The sequence below is a fragment of the Nilaparvata lugens genome, chromosome 7 (genome assembly GCF_014356525.2).
Source record: "Nilaparvata lugens isolate BPH chromosome 7, ASM1435652v1, whole genome shotgun sequence".
NCBI classification, from domain to species: Eukaryota; Metazoa; Arthropoda; class Insecta; order Hemiptera; family Delphacidae; genus Nilaparvata; species Nilaparvata lugens.
Genome location: NC_052510.1, coordinates 39,838,263 through 39,853,058, shown reverse-complemented (window position 1 = coordinate 39,853,058; position 14,796 = coordinate 39,838,263). Strand labels below are relative to the sequence as shown.

Genomic DNA, 14,796 nt, shown 5'->3' with positions numbered 1-14,796 from the left:
TCTCAACATCAATAAATCTTGTTTACCCGATTATTTTTTAGAAATCGAATCTGTTCATGTTTTTCATCAGACTTGTATATATGCACTAATCAATTCATCAATTGAATAATTTTCTATAATTATCCCGAATAAATTTTATGAAATATTGTACTGTTAATCAATTTAATGGATGTTGAAATTGAATCTGTTCATATACTTTTCATCATAATTGGATACAGGGGCGTTCCCCCGCCCCCGAAATAATGAATATGAAGAAAAGTCAGTACAGTAATACAGAAAAAAGTACAGCAATCTGAATTTCTGACGAAAAGGATTTTTGACGAGCAGCAAAACTGATATTTAGAATCATGAGGTGTTTACTTGAAATTACTTAACCTAACATTAACCTTGCCCCCCCACCAAAAAAATCTATATACGCCACTGCTTGGATTTGCATCAATCAATTCATTTATCTTGAGTATCATTTATGAATGCTTGACTAATCAGCTGTATAAATATAATCTAAAACTATTGTAAACTATAAAATCATGAGATTTTTGCTGCATTATTGAATTTAGGCAAAAATAATACAGTGTTTTTTTAAATTTCGAAAAAGTTTCACAAAATCATTGCATATTCAACAAATTTTTTCATTAGAAAAACGTTGAATAGTTCAAAGCATGTTCTGGAACGAATTTCGACCATTTTAACAAGGAAGAAAGAAAGGAGAAAAGAATGAAGATATAGCATTTATTCAGGACCTCCTAATATTTAGGAGGTCCTGATTTATTCTATACTGCTTATCAACATTCACGTTTAGATATGACTTCTTGTCGAAGCCATTTAAAATAGTAGTGTTCTTTCACTAAACGAAATTATATAAAAAATAAATATTAGGGGTATAATTCTATGTCGCTCTAAAATAATAAAACTGAGTTTTTTCACCAGCCTGAACAGTGTTTATATATGTACGGGAGGGATAAATTAATTATTTTCTCCTTGTTTAGTTGTAGTCGTGTCTTACTTCTGTTAAAGTCAAGTCCATGATGTAGTTATTCTCATAATTTATTCTCTACAAGTATTTCTTTTAGTTTTTTGTAAAGTGTTATTTCGAAATTTTATATAGGCCTACATAATCTACTTAAGCCCGCTATTGAAGCGATCAATTTTGATGGGCATTGCTGAGAAATACAAATTTCATGGTTAGGATATGAGGAACTCCAGATCCATTATGTTTTTTGAGAACACATTAGACGCTTATTGAGGATAGTAGATAATATTATTATTGCAGAGCTGTGTTTTGTTTTTACTAATAAGTTGAACCACGCGACTTAACTCGGTACCGAGGTAGTGTGAAAGATCAATTTATATTTTCCTCATCGAAAATATCATGTCATCGAAAATGTCATCGAAATATCATGAAAAACTTTATGGAGCAAATGTGGATTCATCAATCAATTCAGAATAATATATGTCTCTCATGTAAATAATATTTTTTGAAGTGCTAATTTCCTTATTAAAACGATAAATTCAAACCATTTATTGTGTTTGCTTGAATTATTTCCTAAGTTCATTCCATTAGATGAGAATATTCTAAATAATTAGTAGCCTAATTGGGCTTCCTTATTGGGCGGGCCTATTGACTAGCAGGTAATCCATGCTCCGCAATAAATATTGTTATCAATCATGATTGAGTTGCCTACTAGAGAAATTCCCAGTTCAGTGACTACAATGACTCAGTCAGAGCCGAGCAGCGGTGGTGAACGGACGTGTTTTACGAGAACAGAAGGCTTATTGTTCTGTTGCTACTTAGTTTCTTTTTTAGAATATATCCAACTGTTCTGTTACCGTATATTAAATCATTTGTTACGAGGTATCTTAAATTAATGTTAAAATTAATGTATTTCGTAAATTATATCAATATTTTTAGAAAATCGTTGTCTCGCCAAAAAATTGTTCAAATTCAAAATTTCTCGAACAATCGATAACGATTTGAGTAGAATAGTTGGCAAGTGCATAGCAAGCTGCGCCCTAAACTGCATGGCATCAGTCATATTGATATTTCGAAATTTACTTGATTGTTCGCATTATGTCTTAGCTAAATTAATATGATTTTTCTGCTCTTTTATCAGCCTGCTCGGATAATTCGCCGCTAGTAGGTATACTTCTTCCTCTCAGCAAAAATGTCACTTTCCAGAATATTTTAGTCACTTTATATGCTAAATAATGTTTATAACTTCGCACAAATCGCCGTAATCTGGTCTGCTTCGCTTGCTGGAGAGTTGCATCTCTCACGGTTCTTTGTATTTTATAAATGCCGATGAAAATTATTATTAAATACTGCAATCATCCGTATATTTTTAGCTTATTATTTTAGGAAAACAGTGTGTTTTCCAAAATTAGGAAGTTTTATGGTATATTACTTTAAAATGGTAATGTAATATTAATTTATTTATATTTGTAAATATTCTTGATCATTCAACAAGCGTTCACATTCTTTCAAAATGAAATTTGAAAAATCACAATCAAAAATAGTTTTACTTTTCATCGTTTGAATTCGGAAGTGAACGAATGTTGACACTACTTGTCTGACGTTCAATTATTGCCAGTATAGTCAAAAAATGTTATTGTTTTGATTGTAAATTGGAGTATAACTCAGAAATTTGAGAGTTATATAACCTAGATTGGACTCTTGTATAAATTATAATTGGAACCGTTTTGGGATTCAGCCTGTGTGTACTTTTCTAGAAGTTGTATGATTCTGAATAAATAAATAATAAATGAATTTCGCAACTGTGGAAGTCTCTCATTTTGTCTTAATTGGTCCACATTGGTCTGTTTTCATTGCAGTGTAACTGCGATAGCTTAGTCAGATAAGGCGATAAATACCTTTTCTATATAAACTGGAGAGGAATAGTCGTGAATTCGAGTACCGCCAAGCGCATCTAATTTTATTCATAATCAATCCATTGCCTCATCTCATTGCCTCAGTACAAATAAAGGCTCTTATTCGCATCATACAGCAATAAGAATTGATTTTTCATCACTGGGCATTCATTTCTTAAAGATTATAATAATATTTATTCAATTATAATAAATACTTATCAATCTTGAGGAGTAAGTGTGTGTATACACGTATTATGCAGTATTGATAGAATTTTCCGATCCCATAACTTTATTTAAAACTATTTTTGTTAATCTAATTTTCAGAGTGCTGAAATATCCAGCTCAATGAACCCCGAGTGTGAGCAAGCTGTAAACATGGCTTCGTGTCCCCCTGTGGCACATTATGCTGTAAACACCAACCCCAACAATGTCTATCACATTCCGCCTCCGAGCACTCCGGCCTATTGTGCTGTCAATTACGTTCCAGCCAGATCTCTGCACCCCGATGGTTCTGACTTGCCCATGGCTGGTAAGAGCTCTCAATCAGCTACTACTCTACTAAATATTTTAGTATTTCAAAATATCTAATCCATATTATGAATAATGATAAATCTATTACCTCACTAATTTGATATAATGAAATTTCATTTTGTGTATAATAAAAACAAATCTCATAATATAATTGTTAATATTGGTGCTTCATTTATTAGAGTTCAGATTATTATTCAATTTATTAGTATCTCTTCTTTTGTCTTCATCCTACTTTAATTGTTGATATTAATATCTTGTAATTAATTAATTAATATTAATCTTACATTTTTACAACAGTACTCAAGGTTTTCTTGTTTGGCGGACGCGTTTCGAGCTAGGAGTACCTAGCTACTCCTTGTACGTTGAGGATGTGGCTCAGTGCCGTCAAACAAGAAAGCCCTGAGTATTGTTATAAAAGTGCAAGATTGATATTAATTATTATAATTTATTATTCACCAGTTATTATTAGAATCAGATAGATGTGTGATAACTTTAATAGTTACTAGTCTAACTCCTCTAGTGCCTCTAGCAATCAATTCAAAATATTTCTTAAAAATATCATTTTTATTGATACTTACATATATGAGTGCTACAGGCATAGCCCAAATGCACTCATGAATAAAATTACATCAGTTGGAATGTAAGATGAACAATACTACCAACACCAACACAAAATATTATCATTAGAATATGTATTAGCAATGTATTTCAAAATATCCAATCTGTATCATAAATAATGAAAAATCGATTACCTCATTAATGTGATATATTGAAATTTAATTTTGTGTATAATACAAACAAATCTCATATTATAATTGTTGATATTGGTGCTTCTTTCATTAGAATTCAGATTATTATTCAATTTATTAGAATCCGATAAATGTTTAATAACTTTTATAGTTACTATGTCTAACTTCAAAGTGCCTCTAGCAATTAACTCCATGCAGTAATATTTGGGCTCTGTCAAAAAGCCGCGAGATAGTCACAATTCGTTTTCACTTATTTTACATTGTGACACTATTAACATTATCAATGTTTCTCAAAATACAAACAAAACCTGCATAGAGCCTTTATTTAGTACATACTGCATATTATTTAGTTCTGTATTTCGTTTATAGTTCTTCATTAGTTTTTGAATAGTTTGTCATAGTCTATCATTAGTTTTTGAATAAGGATTAGAAATGGATGAACATTGAATAGTCCAGTCAATATAGACATACAAAAGGGGGTGTGCTTGCAATATATAATATATATTGCAAGCACACCCCCTTTTATATGTCTATATTGACAATATTATTGTAGTTCTATTTTTGTAATATATTAGTTGGATACATGAGAGAAGTCCAGAACCAATTTTTTCACGCAAAATTTCCTTGTGCTAGATACAGGTTGGCCAAAAGAACTCGTTTTTTTTTTGTTCATTTTCCAGTTTTTATCTATTTTTGCTAAATCAAGTGATCGGAATTTGCTCTCGTCTTTTTTTAGATTATAAAATTCTGAATAGAATGAGATCATTTGGAACTGTCCATCTCCAATCAGTACTGAGTTATGATTTTTTCAAAAATGAGTAAAATGTTAAGATAAAATCAACTTTAATGACTTTTAGTTTTTGATTAACAATATCTTCCGATTGTTACCATTTATATGTATAATTCATAATAGCTTCAACCATCATCACCAACTACATTGTCCTCACATTGATATTTGGCACAATGATAAATGAGTTCATGAGATTAGGTTCTATGAGAATCACCCGTTAGATGCACTTCATTTTAGTATTTCCTAGTGGAGAGGCGCGCATAAGGAAACCTCAAGGATAAAAATTTCAAACACTTATAATTTTGACACAATGCTCGGATCTCATCGTACTATGCTTGATTCTTCTCGGCTCGTCAAGGCGGTTCATAATCATGCATCATAAGTCAAATTCGGTCAAAAAATAGAAAATTTATTGTTGAGAGTACTTCAACCGGTATTTCAATACACAGAAAAATTACCAATATTCGCAATCGCGCCTCTCCACTAGGAAATACTAAAATGAAGTGCATCTAACGAGTGATTCTCATGAACTTATATCATCGTGCGGAATATCACTGTGAGTACTATTCAGTTGGTGATGATTGTTGAAGCTAAAAATCAGGTGTTTTTCACAATACAAGGAGCATTGTTATCAGGTGTACCTGAAAATCTATATAAGATAGAGCTCTCTACCTGGTCTCAGATTGTAGAGCACAAAATTACGCCCAGAGTGATTTTGAATTATACATCTAAATGGTAACAATCAGAAGATTTTATTGATCAAAAACTAAAATTCATCAAAGGTTTTTCTTAAAATTTTACTCATTTTTGAAAAATCATTACTCGGTATTCATTGGAGATAGACAGTTCCAAATGATCTCATTTTATTCAGAATTTTATAATCTTAAAAAAATCGAGAGCAAATTTTTCGTTCACTGGATTAGGCGAAAATAGATGAAAACTGGAAAATGAACCGAAAATACGAGGTTTTTGGGCCACTCTGTATCTATTACAAGGAAATTTTGGATGAAAAATTGATTCTGGACTTCTATCCTGTATCCAAATAATATATTAGAAAATTAGAACTATAATGTATATTGCAAGCAGTAATGTATATAGTGACTGGACTAAAAGACATGTTGTAGGTATTTGTCTCTTCGCTGCACAGTCATACGTGATATCGATTCATCAATATCCATCATGATCCAGTTAATAGTAGTGTTAACAAATCGGCTGATTAATAAATAAAATCAAATAAAGTAGTTTTATTCAATGACAAAGTTAATATTTACAATCATACACAAGAAAAATTAATTATTATAGATAATTGAATACAGTACTGTTTGCTGAATAACATCTTGTTTGCAACAGGAGTAAAATACATCCAGAACCACACTCAACTGAGATAGACTACTTATCTGAATTTAAATATTCATATGATAATTGAAAAGTTATTACTGTTTATTTCAAATGTCCAATCACAGCTATATAAATATAACTAAGGACTATTGTCACTGCAAACATTGACCGAAGAACTAAATAGCAGAAGAAAATTTGAAGAATAAAACTGTCCAAGAAGTTGGTTGAATGCAATTTCTAATAAAAAATCTTCTATCTTTGAAAATGTATTGTTAGTGAGTGAACGAACATTAGTCGAAATTAGTCATTAAGTTACGTGAGAGGCCCTGAACTTAATCAGGTCTCAGGTGCGACCTGAACAGTTCTGACTCCATTCCTCAGTCAACCAGCATTTACGATTTTTTTCATATAAGTGCTGTCAAGAAATTTAAGCCAAATTGTACAAGAATAATTTGTATTGTATTTCAATCACACTTAAATACAGTATTTATTATTTTTTAGATCTGCCCACTCTAAGATACTACTACAACGTTGGATTGGATGTAAGTATGACTGTTGTAAATTGTAACATTTTGGTATTCTGCTAGGTTTATATTTAATCTATTTTCTTATCCTCCATTGATACGCACCAATCTTACAAGTAATGATTACAATAGGAAATAATATTATGTGTAAACTCTAACTGGTATGAATGAAAACCTTCCATTCCAACCTTAATCAAAAGGTGGTACTCAACTCATTCATATTTGAAAATGTGTATTTTATCATTCACGCACGCTTATCAACCTCTGATTATCTCCCATAATCATCATGCTCATTCAGTAGTGTTGATGGGAAAAATATTCTTCCATATCCTTTTCCATGAATGGACAATTGTGTTCAAATTCAAATTCCGCTTATTTATGTATATACAAGACAATATTATATTATTTGAGATCCGAACTCGAATAATCCTATTTCAAATTGTATTTCATGTACAGAACGATCAAAAGTATGCAAACTATTATTTTATAGAATTCATTAAATAGTAAACTATATTTTAATTTAGGGCATAAGCCTATATATATATATATGCTTTATATATTTATATATATATATATATGTGTGTGTGTGTGTGTGTGTGTGTGTTGTGTGTGTGTGTGTGTGTGGTGTGTGTGTGTGTGGACCTCACTTTTTTATAAGAATGAAATTTTGAACTATAATATATTTATTAATGCAATTCGATTTATGAAACTATTAATATTCTTAAAATATTCTACAATTATTTACATATATATATATATATATATATATGTGTGTGTGTGTAAATAAAAATAAATTTAATCGAATAATTTATTGGCTTGTAAGAATATTAATAGTTTCATAAATCGAATTGCATTAATAAATAAATTATAGTTCAAAATTTCATTCTTATAAAAAAGTGAGGTCCACATTATAATGGCAGTGTACGATTGACAATACTGTTGCTGTTCTTTTCTATCATACAACAAAACAGATAACACTATCTCTCTCTCGCTTTGCAATGTTGTCCATTTGCCAGAATATTTTATATTCACTTTTGACAGTAACTGTACAAAACTGACCAAACAATTCTCAGCCGCCATTTTTTTTCTTCATTCTATCAAAATACTTGAGTACACAAGTTGTATAATTGATTTAAAATGTATTTTTAAAACAATGAAATAATTTTTAAACATTACCGTATGAGAAACACAAATTAAAATACCTGAAATGATATTTTAAAAGTTGATAACTAACCATCCTTGACTTCATCCATGCTTCATTTAGCCTACCCGTATAGATTAGATCTACTCGTACCGGTATAAATAATATTCAATATTCATTTCAGAATTAATCCATTCAAATTACTTATTTTTAAATAGGATTTCCATTTTTCTATTATTTTTAAAATAAATTGGAATAGAATACCTACCAAATAACTTAGTTTCTATTGTTTTGGAATTCAGATTGTTGTATCACAGCTTTTTAAATTAGCCGCCATTTCAGGTTTGTATAAAATTAATTTCTGATCTCAGGTATGAAAGCAAATTTTTGAATCAAATTATGAAAAAATATATTTTCTTTATTTATTTGACATTAAATTGATTATTTTATCAAGGAAATGATAATTATTATTAGATTAAATTTAATGGGATGAATTGAGTAACAGCTGTGTACAGTCAGTGGCAAAATGGAGAGACTTGGCAACGTTTTTCTCCTATCTTTCTTCACTGTCATTATAACGTGGACCTCACTATAGAACATTTCATCACATCACAATAATTTTCCATGCTATGTTTGATTCTTGATTTAATCATTTCAATTTTTCAATTTAAATTTATTTTCAATACACTATCTTAATAAAAGCAATTCACATATATATTTTAATCCCTCTAGCTTTTAGCTTTTTGAGGGATATTAAACAAAAAATACCAAAAACATTTACTAGATTGCAATAACTAACATTATTGAATGATTCAAATTTATTCTTATTCTACACAAAAAACTAAACTTCCTTGCACACTATATAAGAGAAAAAAATATTTTTGAAGATTATACTTGAAGATGAAATGAAGATTATTAATAATAAATGAAATTGCATTATTATCTCAGCACAAAGCATCATATCATATACTGACTCTAAAAACGCTTGTAAAAAGGCTAAATAATTAGTACATATATAATTATAATATATATTGAGTATATACTTTCAATGGGTCTCTTCAATATTATACTACAACTTAGATGTGAATGAAGAAGCAATGTAGGCCGATGATGTGTGTTTTGCAGTATTCGCGCATGAACTACATGATGCAGCAGCCTGCGGCCAGAGCAGCCACCACTCACTGTTATGTGCCCCCACCCACTCCCTACATAGCAGACCCCTCCATGTCAGCTGTCTCCTACGTCAACTATGAGCCTGCGCAAGCACAACCGGCTCCTGCCGTCTACCCTGCCGCCGGTCAGTTCACGATTTTCATGAAAATTACATCTATTCAATAAGAAAATTTTACTTTAATTTGAAAAAAAGGTATTGAAAAATCATTATTATGATGTGAATTATGGTGTAATTTATGTTGATTTTTCCATTTTATACATGGCATCCTATCCTATTATATCAAGCGAGCAATTTCTGTATATTTATATCTGGTTATTTATGTTCAACGGATCTCCAAAACGGCTCTAACCATTTTCACGAAATTTGGAACATAGTAGGTTTATGATATAAAAATTCTATTGCACTAGGTCTCATTCCTGGGAAAACTCGCTGAAGGACATGAAAAGGATGATAGTTATTCATCCTTGGAAAAACAGATGATAATTTCGTCGTCTGTCGATAACAGAATATGCGTGTGTGGGAGAGAAACAGAATTATTTCCAGCTGTGTAATCAATCAGCTTACCTCACGAGAAATATTAATATAGAAATTTTAATTGACTTGATCAAAATAATCTGATTATTTGTTGACATGACATGGTATATCATTCTAAATAAGAGTATATCATAATTTTTAAAGTTAATCATTATTTTACAGTTTTAAATGATTAGTGAGTGTTATTTTTTATTGAATTTGGTTTGTAAACAGTATAAATTGGTACTTTTCTGTTTGGATTGGAAATTGGACCTGAATTTAGTGTATGGAACATAACCTACTTTTTGGACTAATTATAGTGTATAAATCAAAATTCGGGGAACAACAGTTTTTGGCATTGCATATTAGTCCTTCCCAAATCATTTTAAAGAAATGTGTTTTGTTTATCAATAAGTAAATAACGAGCGAAGCTCGGTACCCCGATACTACTATTAAACGAGAAATTTCTGTTTATATGTTTGTATAATATTTAGATGTTTATATGTTCTATGTCACCGTATCTCGAAAACGGCTCTAACGATTCTCACGAAATTCAGAACATAATAGGTTCATATAATATAAAAACTCGATTGCACTAGGTCTCATCCCTGGGAAAACTCGCTGAAGGACATTAAAATAATAATTACGGTATTATTCATCCTTGGAAAAACAGCTGATAATTTCGTCGTCTGTTGATGATTGAAGTGAGTGAGCGAGTGCATGTGTGTGGGACTGAGACAAAATTATGACTCAGCTATTGAACTTTTGTAATCATTCAATCAGGTGCCGGTTGCACAAAAGCCCTTTAAATCTTGATCCTGATTAATTCCAGTAGAACCAATCAGAGAAGCCATCTTTTTTAAATGGTCTTCTCTGATTTGGTTCACGTGAAATTAATCAGGAGTAAAATTTAACCGTCTTTTGTGCAACCGGGCCTTTATGAGAGGAATTTTTGTATTCCTCTAGGAATTAATCTCAATCTACTGTGATTAGATAGAACCTTTCTGTATAAACTATTAATATATTATAATTTCTTCTTTTGTACTCCAGAGAGAAGTTCGGTCCCCCGATATTGTAATATGAGAAGAATTTCAATAAAGATATTATTATATAAACAGATGTTTCGCAAGTGAAGGACACTCCACTAAACATACTTGACTTTTCTATGAACAAAAAATAACATCATTAAGGCGTTGCTCATTTTCATCATCACTAACTTTAAGACGTGTCTCTGATGTGGGAATGTGTCTCAAGCTCTATTCTTTATGGAGTGGTACCAAACAACAACATTGTTATACTATAGCATTGCAGTATAATAGAATGACAAAGAATGGCACAGTATGAGAGACTACCAGCGTCACATAGCTCCACGAAGAAGAACTACTAGGACTATCAGCTTGAGTTAACAGTGAAATTTTGGTACATAAACGCCCTACATCTTCTTATACTATCTTTTCTCTATGCTATTGTTCAAATATAGAAGTAAACAATCACAAGTTTAAGCATTAATAAAAATAATAGTTGAATAAAGTAAATAATATTAGTAAGGAAATGTTGTATTATTTTATCAATATGCTCAATTGATGGTTTTCAGAAGCAGTGCCTATAACTGTAGTTGGCCCTCCAGCACAAGCCGCCAATGAGCCGGACTCCTCGGGGTATGTTTCTCCTCCACAAAATCAGCCGGTAGCTCCTCGTTTCAAGAACAAGAGGAAAAATGATCAGCAGAATGTTTGCGCGTCACCTCCGCAAAGTAAGAATAAATCTTGAAGTTCCTCTTCTTATTAATTAATATCGGGGCACCGAGCTTCGCTCGTTATTTATTTATTGACTTTTGAACCGAACACAATTCTTTAAAATGTTTGGGGAAGTACTAAAAGGCACAGCCCAAAACTGTTTCTTTCCCGAATTTTGTTTTATACACTATAAATAGTCCAGAAAGTAGGTTATGTTCCATACACTTGAATTCCGGTTTAATTGTCAGTTCAAACATTTGAAAACAAAAAAATTATAATTTAGATTATTTACAAACCAAATTGAATAACAAAATAACACTCACTAATCACTTGAAATTGTCAAATAATGATCAAGTTTGAAAATTATGATATACTCTAGTTAAGGAGGATTATCATGTCATGTCAACAAATAAGATTATGTTGATTAAATAGATTGAATTGTCTAGCTAAATAAAATTTCTCGCTGATTGATTATGATTACACAGCTGGAAATAATTCTGTCTCTCTCCCACACAGGCACATGCATCTTCTGTTATTGAGAGACGACGAAATTATCATCTGTTTTCCAAGGATAAATTATCCTTTTAATGTTGTTCAGCGAGTTTTCCAAAGAATGAGACCTAGTGCAATCGAATCTTTATATAAAAAACTACTACGTTCCAAATTTCGTGAAAATCGTTAGAGCCGCTTTCGAGATCAGTAAAACATAAATAACCAGATATATAAATACAGAAATTGCTCGCTTAATATAATAGGATTTCTCCATATGTCTGAAGTATAATTCACTTCTGCCCGTCTTTAATAAAGGCAGCTAATCAATCAATTAATCATCTGGTTTAATTTGTGTGTTCAGAGAAACATACTTGAATAAATGAGTAACAAACTGGATGTTTGGTCATCATTCTTTTTCAAAAAGCAAGAAGCGTCTTGTGTCTAGTGTATCAATGTAAACTAGTACGTCTTGTTTCATTATATGAGGTTGTGCAGAGTGATAAGAATTGTGCAACTGAGGATAAAGAGATCCACAGATTTTTAATCTGACAGTTTTAGCAAGTCTCATATTTATGTACAAACTCGGTCAGTTACATCTTTGTGCATTGCTGGCCGATAATTATTTTTAAAAACTTGTAATTCTCATTTATTCCTCTGTGGAGGGTTTTGTCTTTATGGCATCTAGCTATTGAGGAATTTAATTATAATTTTCTGTTCGTTTTCCTCAGTTTGTAAATTCGGAATCTTGATTTTGCACGAATAGTCAATTCTACCACTGTTAATGGTTGTAAATTCGGAATCTCATATTTGTAAAAATAGTGAATTCCACCATAGTTTATCTATAAAAAAACCATCGCTCCTCAGTAGACAGTACCATTTACAATAATTATTGATAGCACTAGAAGTTCTATTTTTCTATTATTGATAACACTAGAAGTTATATTTTTTAATAAATTATTTTTAACTCACCAGCATTATTCAGAAATCATACATTTCTTGCTTTCCAGGAGCGATGTATTCATTTTTTACTTGACATTTTAAAATTTTACCAAGTATCAAGTAAAATTCCACTATTTATTGTACTCTTGATATTTTATCAAGTGAATTTTACAATAATTCCAAGTATCAAGCACTTTCTATATTTATTGAAAACTATAGGATTTATTCTATCCTGTGCTACATTTTTCACCTTACCCATTCCAATCGATATCAAAAAAATTAATTTTGAATAACGTAACAAAAAATAATTTTGATTAATATTGTTTTTGAATGGTGTGTTGCAGTAACCAACCAACAACCATCCATGAGCACCGACGACCGACACCGCAGTCCGTCCGTTGTGACGCAGCCGCAGCCGCAGCCGTGCGCCACTCCGACAGTGCCGCCAGCGACGGTGAGCCCGGCTGCGGCCACTTTTACGCCGTCCACTTTGTCGCCGTCCCACTTTGTGCCAGTCCAGTCCAGCTACTCGCCTCTGCCCCCTCCCACTGCTCCGGTCTACTTTCACCCGGTCGAGCCCTACTATGACTACTCTATGTATGACGCCTCTGCCATCTACCCGACTACCTTCTATCAGCCTCATACTTCTTACGTGACTGCTGAAGGCGTCTACTATCAGCCCTATGTGCAACCGGCCACTTTAGAGTACTAATGAGGCTTTTCATTAACATTAGGAGGTCCTGTTGAATGAGTTAAGACTGTCACATACCAGCTATGTGAATGTGGACCATGTATCTTACAGAATTAACACTAGATAAGCATTTTCATTCTTATACAGTACTTCCTAAATGTTATGTAACTAGTTCCTAATTAGCTACGATGACTCTCTTCCTACCAATGTCATGTCAGTTTCATGAGATCTCATTCTGGAGTAATAGTTTTTATTATTATTCAGGATAGATTGACATATGGGTATAGTTCGAAAGCAGAATATTGCTTTTTATTATAATTTCAAAACTACAATCGAACCATTGAGCCTCATGTATTCCAATCACATTAGTATATTTTGATCAGATAATTATAATAATTATATTATTGAGTTATATTTTTATTCAAGTAGACTAAACATTTAGTAATCTACCTTTAGTTTGATGTGGAGTATAATGATTATAATCATACTTAAGCAGATATATTTAGGGTGGAGAGAAATAGTTAATCAGTAAAATTGATCAAAATTTCAAACAATTATTGTAACATTTATCCATTACTAATTACTTAATTAGTCTTGTCTAGGAATTAGCCCAGTCAAAGGAAAAAGCACAGAAATATTAACGTGTTAACTGATGATAGGAAAGCTACACTACAATTATTGACCAGGAATATAAACACACATCAATAACTAACTATCGAAAACACATTCTCTGGATGTGTTCATATTTTATGAATATAATTGATATTATGTCAACCACTGAGTTGTTTAATATAAAATCTCCTGTTTGTAAATACAGTTCAAATCAAATGTTACATAATGGAACAATGTATTACCATAGAGAAAATACAGCACAAGAAAATTTTCTCTGTAGCATTACCTAATAGTAGGCTACCTATAATCTACAAAATAGAATAAAACAAGCACGTATCATTGCATCTATATCATGTTACAATAGCATGCACACTTTTTGAAACGCTGTGGCTACAGTTACGGTAACCGTAACTCCATTAGCGTTCCGGTAAACATTTGCGCAGGCGCGGCTACCGCTATTTACATGTGCATTGTGGTGTTGATGGTTTTTGGTGACATGGCTATGATAACCTATCGTTTCAATGAAGTTAGTTAGAAATAAGTTAGTTAATAATGAAGTTAGTTAGTTACTTAGAAATCATAACCATGTGACCAAAAACCACAAGCACCACAATGCACATGTAAATAGCGGTAGCCGCGCATGCTCAAATGTTTACCGGAACTCGATACGAGCTACGGTTACCGTAACTGTAGCCACAGCG

At 31.7% G+C, this 14,796-nt stretch overlaps 1 protein-coding gene across 3 annotated transcripts in view; it reads left to right on the top strand.

Annotated features, from left to right (window-relative positions):
* Positions 1-14,796, top strand: part of LOC111062900 (protein ovarian tumor locus) — a 44,298-nt gene extending 29,502 nt beyond the window's left edge. For 2 of the 3 annotated variants that reach the window (XM_022350593.2, XM_039432741.1), the window contains exons 11-15: positions 3,190-3,394; positions 6,775-6,815; positions 9,064-9,235; positions 11,220-11,378; positions 13,137-14,796. In XM_022350593.2, coding sequence (XP_022206285.2) covers positions 3,190-3,394; positions 6,775-6,815; positions 9,064-9,235; positions 11,220-11,378; positions 13,137-13,504 — 945 coding nt within the window. In that variant the 3' untranslated portion in view covers positions 13,505-14,796. The remainder of the gene's footprint in view (positions 1-3,189; positions 3,395-6,774; positions 6,816-9,063; positions 9,236-11,219; positions 11,379-13,136) is intronic. The other variant, XM_022350606.2, reaches the window with a different exon arrangement.